General features: G+C 47.4%; 1 protein-coding gene across 14 annotated transcripts in view; it reads right to left on the bottom strand.

Annotated features, from left to right (window-relative positions):
* GTF2I (general transcription factor IIi) overlaps positions 1-19,977 on the bottom strand; it is a gene marked incomplete at its 3' end in the record, with an annotated part of 85,252 nt that overhangs the window by 52,998 nt on the left and 12,277 nt on the right. For all 14 annotated transcript variants that reach the window (XM_084764586.1, XM_084764590.1, XM_084764588.1 and 11 more), the window contains 5 exons: positions 12,671-12,774; positions 11,264-11,402; positions 5,315-5,449; positions 1,172-1,355; positions 1,010-1,038 (listed from right to left, as the gene is read on the bottom strand). In XM_084764586.1, the coding sequence (XP_084620712.1) occupies positions 1,010-1,038; positions 1,172-1,355; positions 5,315-5,449; positions 11,264-11,402; positions 12,671-12,774 (591 nt within the window). Of the gene's footprint in view, positions 1-1,009; positions 1,039-1,171; positions 1,356-5,314; positions 5,450-11,263; positions 11,403-12,670; positions 12,775-19,977 lie in introns of those variants that run through there.

Raw genomic sequence — 19,977 nt, 5'->3', positions numbered from 1 at the left:
TGCTGGAGGCGTGTGCCACCAAGCCTGGCTTATCTTTGCTTGTCTTAATTAAGTGGCTTGGTCTGATCACCCTACAGAAGTCCTGCTGCAATGGTCCTCAGCCTCCCGTGATCTTCCTCAACTCCTCTGGCACGGATGTTAGACTTCAGTCACGGTCCCGTGACAGCCATCAACAGCTTCTAACAGATGGGCAGCACTCGAGCCTATCCAGCCATCCCGGCGATACTAGGTCAGCCAAGTCACTCTTAGGCTGTGTGAGAGGAGGATACGGCAGCTAACCAGGACAGTGAAACCCTACACAGCCTCCCTGTATCGCCTCAGCAAGCCACCTCAGCTGTTTCACTAACCCTGCCTCAAAATGTCTCCTAGCCAACTCAAAGATGATCAAAGATTCAGGAATCTAGCCGGTGAACATGTAAACCGAGAAGGTACTCACCTGTAGCCAGTCTTTGCTACTTGGTGGGTTCTCTTTTTCTCACCCTTTATTACCACCTCCCACCCCACCCCACCCCACCCCATCCCCACCTCACCCCCACCCCACCCCACCCCCACCCCACCCCTCCCCCACTCCACCCCCGAAGGCCATTTCACCCCCTAACACTAGATAGGAGAGAAACAAGGATAGAGAGGAAAGAGGGATTAAGAAAATCTCTGAATCTAGTTTCTTTCATTTTAGTTTTTTCTTTGACCACGGCTACTAGCAAGCTGAAACCAACCCCCATGAACGACGAACAACTGCTGACACCCCCACACAATGCCTCTCAGAGCTTTCAAATTTATATACCCTCTGAAAAGTTCCCAGAATTCCAAACATCACACAATCTCAGAAACTATCTCCAGCTGGCAAAACCACGCTTCTGCTAAAGCACGAGGCAAATCATGGCCGCTGCTGTGGACAGTCTGAAGCAGCCCCACAGCCCTACACCTGGGATTAAAATGAAAGCACATTCTTACAATATTTCTGTGTTTTTTAAGGAAACCAAAATTCCAGTATTCTCAATACACTCACCAAGGTGTTTCTTCGGCTCAAGGAAAGGTCTGCATGGAAACAAAACAGGAAGCCATGTATGAATACACAAACTATCATGAGCAACACGAACAGCAACTGGATTACACAGAAGTGCACGTATGAACAATTTGTGACAGGCAGCATGAGAGAAAAGCACCTCACCTCTTAATGATGAAAGAGATCCCTGCCTTGTTCTCCAAAATCCACTTCAAGGTTGCAAGGTCGTAATGCTCAGGGTGCTTGAAGGCAACCCCCTCGGGAAGCCCCTGGACCACCACAGCCGACTGGTCACGCAGCATCTTCTCATACGGCACAGGGACCACTGTGGATTTGCCCAAAGCTTTCCCTATGGGAGGATGACATGGAATTAGCATGACCCACACAAGGTCACAGCTGAACACTAAACACTGCAGCTGGGGAGGTGACTCAGTATAAAAAGTAACTGCCACTTAATGAGGACAGCGGGCCAGGCCAGGCTCATACCTGTATCCCAGTGTTGACAAAGAGGGATCCTGGGGTTCACTGGCTACCCAGTCTAGGCAATCAGTGAGCTCCAGATTCAGAAAGTAAGATGGAGGGGGCAAGAGAGATGGCTCAGTGGCTAAGAGCACCACTCTTCAGAGGACTTGGGTTTGCTTCCCAGCACACATGCCATGGCTCATCTCCGTCTGTAAGGCCAGTTCCAAGGGATGCAGCACACTCTCCTGGCCTCCACAGACAACAGGCAAACACATAGTACACAGACATACATGCAGGCAAAACAATCATACAAATAACATTTTAAAATGTGTTTTGGTTTTGTTTGTTTTTTAAGACAGGGTTTCTCTGTTGTAGCCTTGGCTGTCCTAGACTCACTTTGTAGACCAGGCTGGCCTCAAACTCACAATGATTCGCCTGCCTCTGCCTCCCGAGTGCTGGGATTAAAAGAGTGCACCACCACAACCAGCTCATTTTTAAAATTTTTAATTTAAAAAAAATAATAAATGAACCAGTAAGGGAGAGCTGACAAGATGGCTCAGCAGGTGAGAGTGGCTTGCTGCCAGGGCTCAAGACCTGAGTTCAATCCCCAGAACCCACATAGTAGAAAGAGAAAACTAACTTAAGCTGTGAGTTCGAGGCCAGCGTGGTCTACAAAGCCAGTCTAGGATAGCCAAGGCTACACAGAGAAACCCTGTCTCAAAAAAAGGGGCTGGAGAGATGGCTCAGAGGTTAAGAGCACTGTCTACTCTTCCAGAGGTTCTGAGTTCAAATCCCAGCAACCACATGGTAGTTCATAACCATCTATAATGAGATCTGGTGGCCCCTTCTGGCTGGCAGACACACATGCAGGCAGAACACTGTATACATAATAAAAAATAAATCTTAAAAAAAATATATTTTAAAAAAGAAAAGAAAAGAAAACCAACTTCTGCAAATTGTCCATTCTCTTACCTCTACATATAACACTGTGGAATGGACAGAGGCACATAGGTGTGTAAAACAGAAAAAAAAAGAAATACAAGGTAGAAAGCAATTCCAAAGACATAAGACCTCTACATGCAAACACCAGTACACACCTGTGTGCACATGTGCGAGCACACACACACACCATAGATACACATAAAAACTAACCACAAAGCTGGATTTGATAACACACGTCTATAATTCCAGCACTTGGGGAGGCAGAGGCAGGAGGATCTCTAGGAGTTGGAGGTCAGCCTGGTCTACAAAGTGACAGTGTCCTGGCTACAAAGCCAGGACAGCCAAGGCTACACAGAAAAACCCTGTCTTGAAAAAAAACAAAAATAAAAAAAAAAAGCTTATCACAAGTAGATCATGTTAGTGCATACCTTTAATCCCAGCATTTAGGAGGCAGAGGCAGGCAGATCTCTGAGTTCAAGGCCAGCCTGTTCTACAGAGTGAGATACAGGACAGAGATGAGACCCTGTCTAAAAAATAAAAACAAACAAAACAAAATAAGAAGAGCTCACTAAAGCTCAGTAAGTGGCATTCTGACTGTGCTCACGGTATCTGACTTCAACTCTAACTTAAAATAGTATTTCAAATAGCACTTTGAAACACTAACGTTTGATTCCCATGTCAGCTAACTCCTGAACCTGGAATCTGTCCAAAGGGCCAAAATACAAAGAATAGACCTCACTCTCGCCAGTGTGGCCTGTGTGTAAGTCCAGCTAAGTGGGAGCCTGGGACAGAAGGATCAAAGACAGGTCAAAGCCTACCTGAGCTGAAGAGAATTCAGAGCCAGCCTGAGGATTAGTGAACCCCTGTCTAACATTAAAAAAAGCAGACCACGGATGAGGGGTACCTCAGTTGTCAAGTCATTTCTTAGTGAGGTCCTAAACTCAACCCCAGAACCAAAATGGATTATAATCATGACAGTAGGCTTTGTTGTACCATATCACGGGAGGGACTAACGCAGAGAATTGAGGATAAGCACTGATGCCAAGTACCTGTCAGGACAGCAGAATGGCTCAAAGATATTTTACAATAGAGGACCCCTTGGCAGTTAGCCTAGGCTTGGATAGCACACCTATTGGTTTGAGACTGAAAGTAAGTCAAGTTCTTTCTGTGTTAGGAATATTTAGTTCAAACTATGTTGCTATGACAATCATGTAAACACAATGGCTTTAGCCATGATTAAACTTTCCTGAGTACTGTTTAAGAAATAATAATCAGGTCATGCTGACCATTGATTGGAAATTGATTTTTTTTTTTTTTTTTTTGCTGTATGCTTTATCATAGGTTATGCAGAACTGTTTGTATTTCTTTGTTAGATTGTTCTCTTGCTTTGTTGATTTTTAAATGATCTATTGATTATAAAAGATGAGAAAATCATGATGTAATCTGTAATGAAAAAAACTAAACTTCACTTTAAATAAAGTACTGGGGTTGGCCAGAGTAATAGGAAACAAGGAAAAAAGCAAGCAAGCAACAGAGACAAGGAAAGCAGAAGAAAAATAAAGACCTTAATCATTTCAGCTCCAGATTGCACCTTCAAATTCCTTGTCCTTTTCCTTCTTTGCTCTTCAGCTGGTCTCACTGTGCAGCTGTATCTGGCTTTGAACTCTGTACCTGCTGCCTCAGCCTCTGGGGTGTTGTTAGTCCTCCTGGGGTGGGGGCTGGCTGGAGCTCAGTGGTAGGGCACTTGGGCATCGTACATGGGTTCTGCGTCCACCCCTAGGACACTGGACTCTACCACTGCTTTCCTATTCTCTCCAGCTGGAGTTTATTTTTAAATCTTTGTATCTTGATTTTTCTGTTAAATTTTGAACCCTACAGTGGTTTATTTTGGGGGGAGCAATGGGTGTTTTGTTTTGTTTTTCCAAGGCAGGGTTTCACTATGTAGCCTTGGCTTTGCAGGATCTTCAGTTTGAACCATAACTTATGCCTGGGCTAGTTTTTTTTTTTTCCCCTCCATTCCTCAACCTCTCCTCAACAACTAGTTCCTATAGCTAGGTGTTCACCAACAGTTGTTTTCCCTTAATCAGCTGTCCCCCAAATGCTCAATTCTCCCTAGTGAGGAACCACCAAGACTTTCTCTTCTCTCTTCTTCACTGGTTCCTGGAGGTGATCTATGGGAGAGTCTGAAGCCAGAATTCAGATGATGTGGGAGAACTGACTCTACACAGTTGTCTTCTGACCTCCTGATACACACCATGACATGCCTGCACAACCCCTCCCCCCGAACACACAATAAAATTTGTTGGTTTTTTTTCCTTATTGCCTTAAGAGAGAGGATCTCGAGGGCACACGCCTTTAATCCCAGCACTCGGGAGGCAGAGGCAGGCGAATCAATGTGAGTTCAAGGCCAGCCTGGTCTACAAAGTGAGTCCAGGATAGCCAAGGCTACACAGAGAAACCTTGTCTCAAAAAAACAAACAAACAGCCATTCACATGCCACTATGCCTGCCCAATAATGGTAACAAAAATTAAGTTCTACTTATTTACGTGTTCTTTTGACTTAATCCTTTAAATTCACAAACAATCGACTTAATCTGTAAAAATTCTATGAAAGTCAAATCAAGCATAAATTCTACCATTTAGGAAAGGCAACACAGTGGCCAGGGAGACTGCCCCAGGGGACAGACACTAATGCACAAACCGAGTTCAATCCCCAGAACCCATAAGGGGAAGGTGAGCCAGGCTTGGTGGCAGAGGCCTTTAATCCCAGCACCCGGGAGGCAGAGGCAGGTGGATCGCTGTGAGTTTGAGGCCAGCCTGGTCTACAAAGTGAGTCCAGGACAGCCAAGGCTACACAGAGAAACCCTGTCATGAAAAACTAAAAAGAAAGAGTTGCACTTTTACCATAGCAGAAGCAAAAGTAATCCTCCACCGTCTTTCTGAGGGTTTCAATCTCCACAGCATCCACGCTCATCCGACTCGCCTGGGTCGTACATTTCATCTTATGCATCTCGGCAGCCTTTTCTTCTTCTTCGACACCTGTAAAAAAGTGACGCAAAGGCTCAAATCCACTCTGCCAGTTTGCTTCTTTGTTGCTGCAATAAACACCATGATGGTAGGAAAGAACTAACTGGTTGACAGGTGACAGCCCCTCACCAAGGGAGGCCAGAGTAGAGATTCCCGAGGAACGATGGCTCCTAGTTTGCACTGCCCAGAGGGTAGTCCTGTTCCAAAGAATCCAATGCCCTCTTCTGACCTTTGAGGGCACTGCACACATAGCCCTTGCCAAGTGTGTACGAAGCTCTGGGTTCAACCTCCAACACTGCATAACTTAAGTGTAGTGGCACACTCCTGTGATCTCAGCACTCAAGAGGTGGAGGAGGCAGGAGGGTCAGGAGTTCAAGAGCACCCTTTGCTGAATAACAAGTCTGCAGTCATATATGAAACCCTATCTAAATAAATAAACTAACATAGATATATAACTAGGGTTCAGCTAGGCGTGGTGGCACACACTTGTAATCCCAGTACTCCGGAGGCAGAGGCAGGTGCGTCTCTGTGAGTTCAAGTCCAGCCTAGTCTACAAAGGGAGTCCAGGACAGCCAAAGCTACACAGAGAAACTCTGTCTCGAAAATCAAACAACCAACCAAACAAAAACCAACCCCCTCACCTCCAAAAAAAACCCCGTAGGTTCAAAATTTAACAGAAAAATCAAGATACAAAGATTTAAAAATAAACTCCAGCTGGAGAGAATAGGAAAGCAGTGGTAGAGTCCAGTGTCCTAGGGGTGGACGCAGAACCCATGTACGATGCCCAAGTGCCCTACCACTGAGCTCCAGCCAGCCCCCGCCCCAGGAGGACTAACAACACCCCAGAGGCTGAGGCAGCAGGTACAGAGTTCAAAGCCAGATACAGCTGCACAGTGAGACCAGCTGAAGAGCAAAGAAGGAAAAGGACAAGGAATTTGAAGGTGCAATCTGGAGTTGGAATGAATTAACTAAACAAGGCTATTTTGTCTGCTCTGCTGAGCCACCTCTGACGTGTGCTGGGGAGCACGGGGCTGCAAGTTCAGTTTGGGTCTTAGAGACAGAAGGTTTGTGGTTTTGTTCTGTTTGAGCTTGATACGGAGGAGACGCAGAGGCTGCTGCTCCCCAGCCTTGGCACAGCATGAGGATGTGTGCGCTCCCTGATCCTGTCCACAGCTGACATTTACCTAGTGTTACACTATTTCTTTCTCGTGAAAAGAAAACAAAAGGTGGGAGTTTTTATAGTGCACAAAAAATAGGTCAGTAATGCCTGGCAATGGTAGCTCATGCCTTTAGGCCTGGAGAAGCAGAAGCAGGAAGTGCTCTGTAAGTTTGGGACCAGCCTAGTCTACATTGCCAGTTCCAGGCCAGCCAGGGCTACACAGTGAGACCTTAGAAAACAAACAAAAGAACCGTCTCTTCCTTCGTTCTGATCTTCCCCTGAATCTCAGCAGACTAAGAACACAAAGGGACACCTTCTGAGGCTGAGGGAAGGGCTTAGCAGGTGGTGCTTGCTGACTGAAGCAGGAGGAGCTGAACCTGGATCACTAGCACCCATGGAAACACCAGGACTGCAGTGCACACCCATAACCCCAACACTTCAGGAAGGGGGGGGGGATGGTAGTGAGAGAGACCGGCAGAGCCACGGAGCTCCCTGGTGAGCCAGCGAAGCTCTAGGTTCAGTGACATTTCCTGTCTCAAAAAGTAAGGTGTTGAGAGATGGAGGCAGACACCTCCGGCCTCCACACATGCACAACCAGGCGAGCACACACCAAACATTTAAAAGAACATTCTTAAACTCAACCTATCTCCTCCTGAAGGAAGGCGGGCTCCCTGAGATGGAGACTTCTTGCTCCCAGGAGACCGCACAAGGAGGAGTGGTGGGAAGGCATGGGGGCTGGACCACGGCGACAGGAGAGGGAGGGCCTAGAACCCTAGAGAACACACAAGCTGGACTCCTAGCCTTAGGCTTCTATTGTGAATGTAAAAGCTGTTACTTTCCTGTCCTCCCCAGCTGGGTTTGTCTTTCCAGCTTGTTCAGTTCTCTGTGCTAGGGACCAAATTGGGTAATGCCAGCTAGGGGACAACCCACCACAGCCAGCAAGCCAGCATGATAGGAAGGCCACAGCCCAAGACTGTAAGGAGTTAGTGACTTAAAGTAAGGCCACTGTGTTCTGAGCACCTAGGTGTGTGTGTGTGTGTGTGTGTGTGTGTGTAGCATCTAGTTTCACTGCTGCCTTTACACCTCTGGAACCAACCACTGGGCACAACAGCCAAGAAGTAACCAGACACCAGAAGATGTTGCAATCATGAACTCTTGGCTTCATGGTTGTATAGTAAGATATAAGGAAGGTGGGTCGGGAAAGCCAGTTTCTGTCGAAAATGGGCAGAGTAGCAGCAGGTCAAATGCAGGCCCAATATGCACCTGAAACCTTATTGGCCAAGTCTAGAAGGACCCACGGCCATGGCTTGTTTCAGCTGTGTTAAGGCTAGACTCAAGCCAAGTCACAGGTGTGAAACTTGCACTACCAGCAGTTGTGGCCTCACAAGGCCTGGAACAAACCTGTGATGGAGGCCCAAGCCTGCCTGTCAGCTGTGGCTGAAAATGGGCGAGTAGTCCTGGCTTAGGAAGTATCAAAGGGAAGTCTGAGAGCACCTTAGGGCCTCGCACAGGGTATTTTTGTGATATTTTGAATCGAGTGTCTGTGGTTGGTCAGCTGGCATTGAAGACTCAGCTGCAATTAACAAGAGACCAGGAGCGGTAAGCGGAACCTTTGCTCTACTGGAACAATTGATGCACATCCACAGATCAGAATCACTGAGGGGAGACATTTTGGGAAGCGCTTCCTCAGGGGTCAGCAGTCTGAGGCTGTTCAGTGGTACTAGTGTGTGTACATTTCCAACATGGTACTAGTTTTGGTGACATAAACGCTGCAGGAAGTTACCAGGACCATGAGCTGACCACCAAGGACAGTAGTGGAGGAGGAAGGCCGTGAAGCTGGCTGAAGGTGAGCTACATGTGCTGGGGATGGCAGAGCCCTCTGGAGCCTAGAAGACAAGAGAGTGAATCCCAGATGCTGGGCATCGAGCACCTTATATTTACACCGCTGGCTCCAGTTTTCCTGGGATCTGATTGTATGTAATTGGGCCCCAGTCCTTCCCTCTTGAATCTGAAGGATGTAATTCTGTTTCCCTGGGATTTCTGCAAGGAACCAAGTTGGAGAATTTCTGAACTGCTAACTTGATGGATCCCACAATGAGGCAGGTAAATTCTGGGCTCCTCTAAGTAAACCCTTGCCCACGTGTACAATGGGCTAATGGGCTGCCTGCCTCCTGCCTCCCTTTCTGTCTCCAGTTCTGTGAAACTGGGCAAGTCATTGCTCCCTAGAAGTGTCTTCTCACATACCATGTGCTCAGTGAACTCAATAAACGGGGCTTCTAATGGCCATCAGAGCTTGTGTCCTATAAACAAGTGTTTTGTGCATGGGGGCATTGTAAATATCTTGGAATAAAGAGTTAAAAGGAGACTTGGTCCTGAATCTCCGTGGCCAGGGGACAAGACCACACTATGACCCTACAGACGACTAAATGAGGAAGCCGGGCAATGGGAGGAGACTGAGCCAAGGTCTGTGTGGAAATCCTACATCTGGCCTCTCCCTGCGACTGATCAAACTAGGTCCTCCCTGTTGACAGAGTGGCCACGCCCATCCACATGGACCAGGGGATACAGGTAGGGGATAGGCAACTGACTCAAGGCTCTTTCTTCCCCATCTCACTGCAGATGGACAGACCAGTTCCAAGAGTCTCCCAAAGCTGCCCCTCAGCTGCTGTCTCACACACTGGGCAGAAGTAGGTCGTTAGACCTGTGGGGAGGCTAGGACCCAACACCCCACTGGGTGCTTGCCGTGCAGTTTGGACGCCTTCTCATTAGCACAGCCTAAAGAGAACAGAGGTCTCAGGTTAGACACAGGTAAAGGCAGATGCCTGTACTGGCCTGCTACTCCTTTGGCCCTGAGTCTGAAGGAGAATGGCCCAACAGGGTCATATGTCCCTAATTGGTCAAACTGTCTGGGGAGGATTAGGAAGTGCGGCCGTGTTGGAGGAGGTGTGTCACTGGGGGGAGGGGTGGGCTCTGAAGTCTCCTTGCTCCCTCTCACCCTCTCTTGCAGATCAGATGTGAGCTCTAGCCTCTGTGCCAATGCCACACCTGCCCGCCTGCCTGCATCATTGTAGCCAAGCACCCTGCCATGTTGGTCATGGGCTAACCCTCTAAAGCTGTAAGCAAACCCTCCAACTGAATGCTTCTTTTTATAAGTTGCCTTGGTCATACTGTTTCACCACAGCAACATTTAAAATAAAGAAAGAAGGAAAAAGAAAACAGTAACTAAGACACTACCACTAGCCAGGCAGTGGTGGCACAGGCTTGTAAGCCCTGCATAGGCAGCCTGGTCTACAGAGTGAGTTCCAGGACAGCCAGGGCAACACAGAGAAACCCTATCTCAAAAACAAAACAAAAGACACTGCCACTCACTCATGACCTTGTTAGAGACTCTGAAAGCAAAGCTTATCCCCGTTCCCAGCGCGAGATCCAGCAGGTGACACGACTCACCTGGGGAAAGCTACACTGGCGTAAGGAGGAGGGCACGCAGGTGCTCTGGGGTCCAGCCAGCTGTCACTGGACTTGGCAGCGAATCTCCTGTTTGGTACAATCCACTAGGCTCAGTTTTTCAGAACAACAATGCCTGCTGTGTATCTGTTACTTACACTTATTCAAAACCTAAAGCACGGTTATGGCACCTCACTCTGCGCACTGTACAGATCGCCTTCTGATTAATTCTGGCCACCTATGTGGTCTTTAACATCCACGCAGGAAAAGTACAGCCAGAATGATGGGCGTGTTTCTTTAATGGTTTTAGTGATAACATTCCCTGGGCATTAGGCTTAAATCTATATGAGATGTTACCTAGGCAACTATTTCTAATGATTTTCCTCTTGATAAGAAAAATGCATGCCTGGTGGGGTGGTGCACAACTTTAATCCCAGCACTCGGGAGGCAGAAGCAGACAGATCTGTGAGTTCAAGGCGAGCCTGGTTTACAGAGTGAGTTCTGGGACAGTCGGGGCTACACAGAGAAACCTTGAAGGGGGGGTGGGAGTGCTCTTTGGACCTACACCCCACAGGGTCCACCAGGAAGCAGCTAGAGGTCCTCACCCAGTCCCCCGAGAGCAGAGAGGGAGAAATAAAGCAGGGTTAGAGAAGGGAAGGCAGACAGGCCCTGAGATGCTGCCAAGAGATACAGCAGGAAGCTGGAGGCTGGTGTCTAAAGAGGACCAGTAGGCCAAGGGGAGCCCACAGCCAGTGTCCCTTTAACAAGCCTGGAGCTTCAGGCTTCTCACGCCTGAGCCTCTGCTGCTTTGCTTCTGTCAGATTTTCAGCTTTTGCCTGTTTTTGCAGGGACCATACTCAGCAACTTCCTGGACAGCTTCTACATTCACCTTACACTCCCATCAGCGACTTGCCCTGACCCACTTCTATAAACAAACATCAGAGCATCTTCTGTTGTCGTCTTTTTTTTTTTTCCCTTGGTTTTCTGAGACAGGGTTTCTCTGTGTAGCCTTGACTGTCCTGGACTTGCTTTGTAGACCAGGCTGGCCTCGAACTCACAGAGATCCGCCTGCCTCTGCCACCATGCCCGGTTCCTCTTCTGTCTTTTTCTGGTATAACTCACCCTTAGGAAGTTTGAGATGCCTTATCTAAAAATAATTATATTAAAATTTTACAAAAAAAAATTTTTTTACAAACTACAAAAGACAAAAACACCCCACTTACAATATTTTACAAAATCCTTTTGGAAATCTTTTCTGGTGTTGACAAAAGCACGTCCTCTTTCAGTTCCAACAACAAACACGTCCGTCTCATACACAGCAATGCAGGCCACCTCGGCCTTGGACTTGGCCAGCTCTTTACACTGAAATAAAGACAGCCAGCGTTATCTCATACATAGCTACTTCAAAGCACCATTTCTTTCTAGGTATGTCTAAAAATCCAAATCTAACACTTAAAACCACAAACTCAAGTAACATTCCTAGTTTTAAATTATATGTAAGTAGCCTTTGTGCCTAGTTCTAAACAGGGGTAGAAGGGGGTGAGGTGGAAGGGGGGTGAGGTGGAGGGGGGTGGGGTGGAGGGGGGTGGGGTGGAGGGGGGTGGCGTGGGAGGGGCAACAACAAACAAAACCAAAATAACAATTTACAGGAGAAACCCCTTGTTGTGGGTTTAAGGTCGGATTCCTCAAGAAACAAGCTCAGATTTGCAGACCTGCACTTTGTGAGGCCTGAGGGAGGACAAGGTCCAAAAGGTTAGCTGCTGCTGCTGCCAGGGGGTGGGGTGGGAGGGCCAGGGGGTGTGAGCTAGCTTAGGAAGGGCAGAGAGTCTAGACACAGGGATGTGAGTGTGGTGCCAGGTGGGAGAGCAGCTGGAGGATGGCGCCACCATCCTGAGAGGAGATCTGAACCCACTTGTAACAGCCACTATGCAATTCCACCCTTAAGATTTTGCCCAAACTAAAAATAAAAAATAAAAAAATAAAAAATAAAAATAAAAACACCAAAAGCTGGGCGTGGTGGCGCACGCCTTTAATCCCAGCACTCGGGAGGCAGAGGCAGGCGGATCACTGTGAGTTCGAGGCCAGCCCTGTCTCAAAAAAACCAAAAAAAAAAAAAAAAAAAGATTTTGCCCAAACTATTCTAGAACACAAGATCCTCCTGCCTCAGTTTCCAAACGCTGATTCTACTCAGACTCTATTGACTTTACTAAAGCTACTCCTGAGATTGAGTATTTTTAAGAACTTGGGAGCTGGGGATATGTAGGGGGACCGCACAATGCCAGAGCCATGGCCTAGGCTTGAGAACCAGGACAATGTTCCAAAACATGGTGGTAAAGCAGGGCTTGACAGCTCAAACCCTGGACTGGGAGGATGTGGCTCATTGGTAGAGTGCTGGCCTCCTGTAATCCTAGCATTTGAGAGACTGAGCAAACGATCAGAAAGTGCAAGCTTGGCTACCCTGAAGAAAGTAAACAGGCACAGGGTACAGTGGTAGAGCGCTGGCCTAGCACAGGCAAGGCCCTAGGTTCAATGCTCAATATTGCTTCTTTAAAAGTAATAATAATTAATTAGCTTAATGAATGTTTTACAGAGACGATCAATAGGACGTCGGCAGAACTCCACTGTCTCACCATCGATTCCAGGGCAGACATGAGGAATGTCACCACCATCCTGCTCTCTGAAGACTCCTCATCTTCAGCAGGCAGCGTGGACATCGCTACTTGGGCCATGATTTCTGCACAAGAAAAACACAAGAAAAGTGAATGTGGAGGGGAACCCGCCACGGCCGATTCACTGTGCATCCCCAGGGAGCCGCCACCAAGGCCCACCTCTGTTACTGGTTCATATTTGCCCAAACTCTTCCCCTTTAAGATACGATACACGCTCCACTTTCCATGGCAAGTCATTTGCATAAAATTAGTTGAGCAAGGCACCCCAACTAAACCCAGACCCAGCGACAGGTTCTCTAGGAAAGGCAGCCACACTTCGTGATCCAGTTCACAGGAAAGCAGCAAATGTCTGTTCTCTCCTGTGTGCACCACAGCAAGAGCAGGGGTCCCTGGGGCTGGGCGAAGCTGCTGCTCTGTAGGAAGGGAACAGGCTGCCGGGCACTGGGTGGCATTACAACTCCTCTGCAACACCGCACATTATTCCCTTCCCAGATAAGTTTTTGGGCACTCTGGTATCAGCAAAAGGGGTCACTAGAATTTCAAACAAACAAAAACCATAAAATAGTAACCAATGGGCACGACGGAGAGAGGATTAGAACCCTTGAAATGGCTGCACGGTGATGTGGATAATAAATCCTTTTAAAAACAAGAAGAAAAAAAAACCCAAAGAGGATTACGTAATTCTGCCATTCTACTTCTGGGACTGAAACCTGATTTGTACTCTCCCATCCACGGCACTCTTAACAATCTAACTGTGGCAAGGCTCCAAAGCTGCCCGTGTGAATTAACAAAATCTGAGCTATGGCAATCTTTACAAGAAGGACAATGGTCTGCGGGGGGGGGGGGGGGGGGGTCGCCCAGTTGCTTGCCTGGCACAGTGACGGCCTGGGTTCCGCCCCAGTCCTTGTGCACACCTGTGGTCCCACTGCTAAGAGGCAGAGGCAGGAGGATCAGGAGGCCAGTGTCATCCTTGGACACACAGTAAATTCAAGGCCTGTCTGAGCTAATGACCATCTCAAAAACGAAAAATGGAAGGAGATTCTCACTCATAGTGGTTTGAATGAAAATGGTCCCCACAGACTCTTGAGTTTGGACGCTTGGTTCTCAGTGGATAGAACTTTCTGAGAAGGATTAGGAGGTGTGGCCTTGTTGGAGGAGATGCCACTGGAGTGGGCTTTAGATTTCAAGAGCCCAAGCCATTCCCAATTAGCTCGATCTCTCTCTCTCTCTCTCTCTCTCTGCCTCGTGTTTGTTGATCGAATGTAAATTCTCAGCTATTGATCCAGCACCACGCCTGCCTATCTGCTGCCATGCTCTCTCTAAACCTTTGGAACTGTGAGCCCCAAAGTAAATGCTTTCTTTTATAGGTTGCCTCAGGGCAAGGAGAAATAAATAAATAAATAAAGTGGTGTTCTCATGTTACACATGCAGGGCTCTGTCAAAGCCATGTGGGCCCAACTGGAATCAGAACAAAAAAACTAGGATTATTTATTTTTAATCTACTGCTGGCTTCAAGACTCACTTGTCATAAACCTGCCCTAAAGTCAGCTTAATGTGCCTTAAGGAACTAGAGAGCCTCTAATCCCATCACTTCAGGCAGGCAGAAGCCCTGAGTGAGTTCTAGGCCAGCCAGGTGTAGAGGTGACCTTCATTCACACTGTATTAAAGTGTGTCTCTGTATATGCAACTGCAAACCGCTGAACTAGCAGGAGCTAAAAGCAAACGGATTCCGTCATTGCTATCAAAGAATCTCTGGTCTCAATGCTGTGTAAAAATTGTAACCATCAACAGTTAATAAAGAGCTCAACAAGGGTTGGAGAGATGGCTCAGAGGTTAAGAGCACTGCCTATTCTTCTAAAGGCCGAGTTCAATTCCCAGCAACCACATGGTGGCTCACAACCATCTATAATGAGAGCTGGTACCCTCTTATGGCCTGCTGGCTCACATGCAGGCAGAATACTGTATCAATAATAAATAGAGAAATCTTTAAAAAGAAATATATGTGTAAAGCAGGCAAAACACCAATGCATATAAATAAAAATATTTTTTAAAATAAAAAAAGCTCAACAACCTATAGAGGGCGGGATAGTTAAGGCAGGACTTGAGCCATCCCTGTGGGAGGGTCCTGAGTGGAGGAGGCAAGCATGAGGATGTACCATGAAGACAAAGTGCTAGGTGGTGGCCATGAGAGACTCTGCAAGAGGACAAAGGAGCAGGCAAAATGAGATGAGATGGCAGGTAAGCAAGCACGTGGCTGGGTAGCAGGCCCCGCCAGCATAGTCGGGGCAGAATAGCTGAGAATCTGCCCACCTGTGGTGCTTAAGGCTTAAAATAACGTAAAAGTCTCGGTCTATTATTTGGGAACTAGAATGACACGGAAAGCCCCTCCAATTAAATTTACACCAGGGCTACATGTGAGAGCCTGTCTCGAAAAGAAAGAAAAGGGAAACGATCAAAATTCATTAGCTATAAAGACAAGTATGGATTTCTCAAAGAATAACGATTGGTTTTTGTTTGTCTGTTTGTTTGTTTGTTTGTTTTGTCTAATGGGAGACAAATGCCACCTACCACCTGCAGCCTCATTCCATCATTGGAACTATTCAGGAGGGTGACAGAGCCCTTGAAGGGATGGACTGTGGAGGCAGGAGTCCTGCTAGGCTTGAGGAGGAGGCAGCTTTGGGGACTGGGGGGGGGGGGGGGGGAGCACATGGCCTCTAGCACCTCACTAGCCTGATCTTCGCTGCTCCAAGAGGCCAGTTCCTGAGCAGTCCTATGAGGCTACTGCCTATCATCTGGTGACTGCGTCTCTCCTTACCTCTCTCAGAAACTGCAGCGCTTGGGAAGGTACCCAGGTGTGTCTCTAATACACAAGGAGGCCAAGTCAGCCAGCGACCTCTGGGCTTTATTGATCCCTCAGCCTGAGTCCCTGATTCCACCCCAGGACCTTTAGGAAGGGGAACCGTGGACTGCAGTAGAGAAACAACCCAGGGAGTGTCCCTCTAGGGAGGTATCCTCTAGTATGGGGCCAGCAGCCACATGCAGTTAGTTACGTTTAGGCTAAGACAAAAGCAAATTAAAACTTCAGTTCTTGCCGGGCGTGGTGGCGCACACCTTTAATTCCAGTGCCGGGAGGCAGAGGTGGGTAGATCTCCGTGAGTTCAAGGCCAGCCTGGTCTACAAAGAGAGTTCCAGGACAGCTGGGTAACAAAGCAAGTTAGGCGAGGAGGACATCAAGGACACTGAGCCAGCAGAGATACATGTCTCATCTCTGTCCTTCTCTGCCCACCATCACCGGTCACTGGTGGCACAGAACAGCTACAGAAAAAGAGGCAGACTGGTTGCCTGAGAAAAGACCACACATTAAGCTTAAAGTTGTATGTCGGTGGAAAATGACAAAATGCCAAGAGTCTAATGGGCTGGGAGGGAACCCAGAGCTACCGCAGGGTGGTGACCTTGTCTCAGGAATTAGTGGGCCTCCAAATTCTCAAAATGTACCTTGACCTTTCTACGTCAATATATTTTAAAGATTTCTTTAGTGCATTTATGTCCACTAGCGCCGTTTCTTTGTGGCTTTATCTGCATCCATTGTAATGGTGCTTGAAGAGTCTAGAAGCGGTCATCAGAGCCCCTGAAAATACGTTACTGGCAAGTGTGAGCCATCCAGTAATGTTCTTTCTAAGAGCAGAAGCCCTTTTAACCACTAAGGAAGATCTCCAGCACCTTTTTCAACAGTTGTAAAATTCTCAGCACTGAAACAAACAGCATCTTCATACCTAATATATAATCATTTATAACAGAAACGGCCAAAAGTACTAACGCCATCAGACTTACCAACATTTAGAAGAGTCAAGCTGCTTCGTAAAGCATCTTCACTTTATTCATTTATTTAGTAGTATACAGTGTTTTGCCTGCATGTACACCTGCAGGCCAGAAGAGGGCACCAGATCTTATTATAGATTGCTGTGAGCCACCATGTGGTTGCTGGGAATTGAACTCAGGACCTTTGGAGGAGTACCCAGTGCTCTGACCCTCTGAGCCATTTCTCCAGCCTGCTCCTTCACTTTAGATCCTGCGCCAATCACAAACATTGATGATGTCCAATGCCTAGTGGCGAGTATATTATTTGCATAAATTATCAGTCTTTCCCAACCTTTGTTCTACCTTTTAATTCTGGAAATTGTTATGGTAATATTAACACCTTCGTTATTTAGTTCTGGCTTTTGTTTTCACATTTTTAAAATTATTTATTTAGTGCAGGGGTAGGGATGTACCACAGTGGATATACAGAAGTCAGAAGACAAACCACAAAATTCCATTTTCTCCTTCTACCATGTGGATCCCAGGGATTTAACTCAAAAGTCACCAGGCGTGGTGGTAAACACCTCTACCTGCTCAGCCATCTTGTGGCCTAATTCTGAGTGTCTTTATTTTATTCATGAGTGTTTACCTGCATGTAAGCATGTATGCACACCATGTGTGCGCCTGGTACTCATAGTAGCCAGAAGACAGGATCAGAGCCCATGGAACTAGTTATAAACAGTTGTGAGCTGCCTTGTGTGTGCTGGAAATCAAACCTGTATCCTCCGATACATCAACTAATGCTTTTTTGGGGGGGAGGGGGATTGAAACAGGGTTTCTCTGTGTAGCCTGGGCTGTCCTGGACTAACTTTGTAGACCAGGCTGGCCTCGAACTCACAGCGATCCGCCTGCCTCTGCCTCCTGAGTGCTGTGACTAAAGGCATGTGCCAACACCACCCAGCTATTTAGAATATTCTTTGCTCATCCTTGCAAGTCAGATATTCCCCCTACCTGCTGTTAATTCTTCAGCATTTCCCTCCAGTGACAAACTCTTTTGTTTACTAAAAATTCCTTCCTCTTGTGGGATGTTTCCACTGAAATGGAAACTCAGTCTAATGGTTATTTCCATTCTGCACATTGACACCATTTCATCTCTTTTGGAGTTGTCATATTTTGTCTTCTGCTGCAGCCACTGAAAAGCCATCTACTGGCCGGGCGTGGTGGCGCACGCCTGTAATCCCAGCACTCGGGAGGCAGAGGCAGGCGGATGACTGTGAGTTCAAGGTCAGCCTGGTCTACAAAGAGAGTCCAGGACAGCCAAGGCTACACAGACAAACCCTGTCTCGAAAAACCAAAAAAAAAAAAAAAAAAAAAAAAGCCATCTACTGTGACCTTCAAAGATAACTTCCATGTAACCTCTGCGTATTTCTAAGATGTTTTGTCTTTGCTTTCCACAGCTTCTCTGTGTGCCGAATTCCTTTCCCTCGGTGTTTGTTACTCCCGGGGCTTTTGAACTATGGGTTAGTGTCTGCATGGGGGAACTCAGCTGTTGCCTCTTCCTCCCTGCCGTCCTCGACCTCCCTTCAAGACACAGCTTCAGGGCCGGGCATGGTGGCACACTCCTCTAATCCCAGCACTCAGGAGGCAGAGGCACAGAGGATTGCTGTGAGTTCGAGGCCAGCCTGGTCTACAAAGTGAGTCCAGAACAGCCGAGGCTACACAGAGAAACCCTGTCTTGAAAACAAACAAACAAACAAAAAACAAGTACACTCAAGCAAGCCGCGCTTCTTCCACATCTCTCCTCTATGCCAACAATTTCTTAGGTTCTTAATTTTTTTAGATTTATTTTATTATGCATATGAGTGTTTTGCCTGTATGTATGTATATACACCACATACATGCCTGGTGTCCACACTGGTCAGGAGACATCAGATCCCCAGGAAATAGCATTATAGACGGCTGTGAGCCATCATGTTGGGTGACAAAAGTCCAAACTTGGTTCTCTACAGGAGCACAACGTGTTCTTAACCACCGAGCCACCTCTCTAGCCCTCTTGGGTTTCTAAAGACTTTATCATTTCAGAGCCTTCTCGGTTGTTTTCAGCAGGAATGCCCAGTCTCGTTAAGTTTTACATATTCTTTGCTATACACACCCCTCTTTTTTTGTTTTCGGCTTCTCTGTTTAGCCCTGGCTATCCTGGAACTTGCTCTATAGACCAGGCTGGCCTCAAACTCACTGAGATCTGCTTTCCCCTAGCTCCCAAGTACTAGGATAAAAAGGTGTGTGCCACTGTGCCCAGCTAGATTTATTATTTTATGTATATGCATGTTCTTCCTGCATGTACATCTGTGTATCATATGCCCACAGAGGTCAGAAAAGGGCATCAGATCCCCTGGGACTGGAGTCACAGACAGGTGCTAGCCAAAATGTGGCCCTTCTAGAAGACCACAGGTTCTTGGCCACAGAGTCAACTCTCTAGTCTTGCTGTATGTGTATTTATTGTCTAGATAGCATATGAATTATCAGACAGACATTAGAGTATAAGGTTATAAATTCCCAACTCAAGTATAAAAGCAGAGTTTTATTAATTAATTAATTATCTCAAGATTGCATAGATCCCATGTACTGCTAGGTTCAAGAACATAAAACACACAACCGTGGTGGCACATGACTTTAATCCCAGCACTCAGGAGGCAAAGGCAGGAGGATTGCTATGAGTTCCAGGCAAGCCTGGTCTACAAAGTGAGTTCCAGGGTTACACAGAGAATCCCTGTCTCAATAAACAAAAGCCAACAAACAAAACCTGTCTCATCCACTCCCAACCACCACAGCATATGCAACAGCCGCAAGCATCAAGCTCGCCAATGCTTCTACTGTGACCAAGGCAAAGACAATGTGCTATTCAGGAACCTAGCCTGGGCCCACTTCAGTGGTTAACCACAGGAGGATCACCCAGGATCTGCTGTCATCAGCACCAGTCCACTGCGAATAGGACAGTTCTCACAAGGCAACGCCAGCAGCAGTACCATGACAAAGGCATGGAAAGGCAGGCCAGGCTCACAGAAGATACCTCCTCATCACTGGGGACAGGGCCAAGCCCTGCAGATCCTGCTTTGTTCCTGTTTACACACACCTAGGCCAGAGTTCCACTGTAAACTAGGCACAGTGAGAGGGACAGCAATCACAACGCACTGTGGTGCCAGCCAAGTGGGACAGTCTCCATGGACTCACCCTTAGTCCCACTGTCACGGAAATGAAGACGGGTAGCATTCTTGCTCTTTGGCCAACTTCCGCCACTGTGCACAAAACACAGCCAATGTTTGGGCTGCTGCCACCTCTGCTGTGGCTTTCAGGTTCCCAGCCTGCTGCAGACTCTGTGCAGCCAGGCCTTACTGGGGTGACGGGCACCTGGGCCAGGGTATGTCCTCCCCCCACAGGCTCAGGCACCTGTCCCACACTGTGGCCATGAC

The sequence above is a fragment of the Acomys minous genome (genome assembly GCF_964271855.1).
Source record: "Acomys minous genome assembly, chromosome: 16".
Lineage (NCBI taxonomy): Eukaryota > Metazoa > Chordata > Mammalia > Rodentia > Muridae > Acomys > Acomys minous.
The sequence above is the reverse complement of the archived record's forward strand: the minus strand, read 5'-3'. Positions and strand labels throughout refer to the sequence as shown.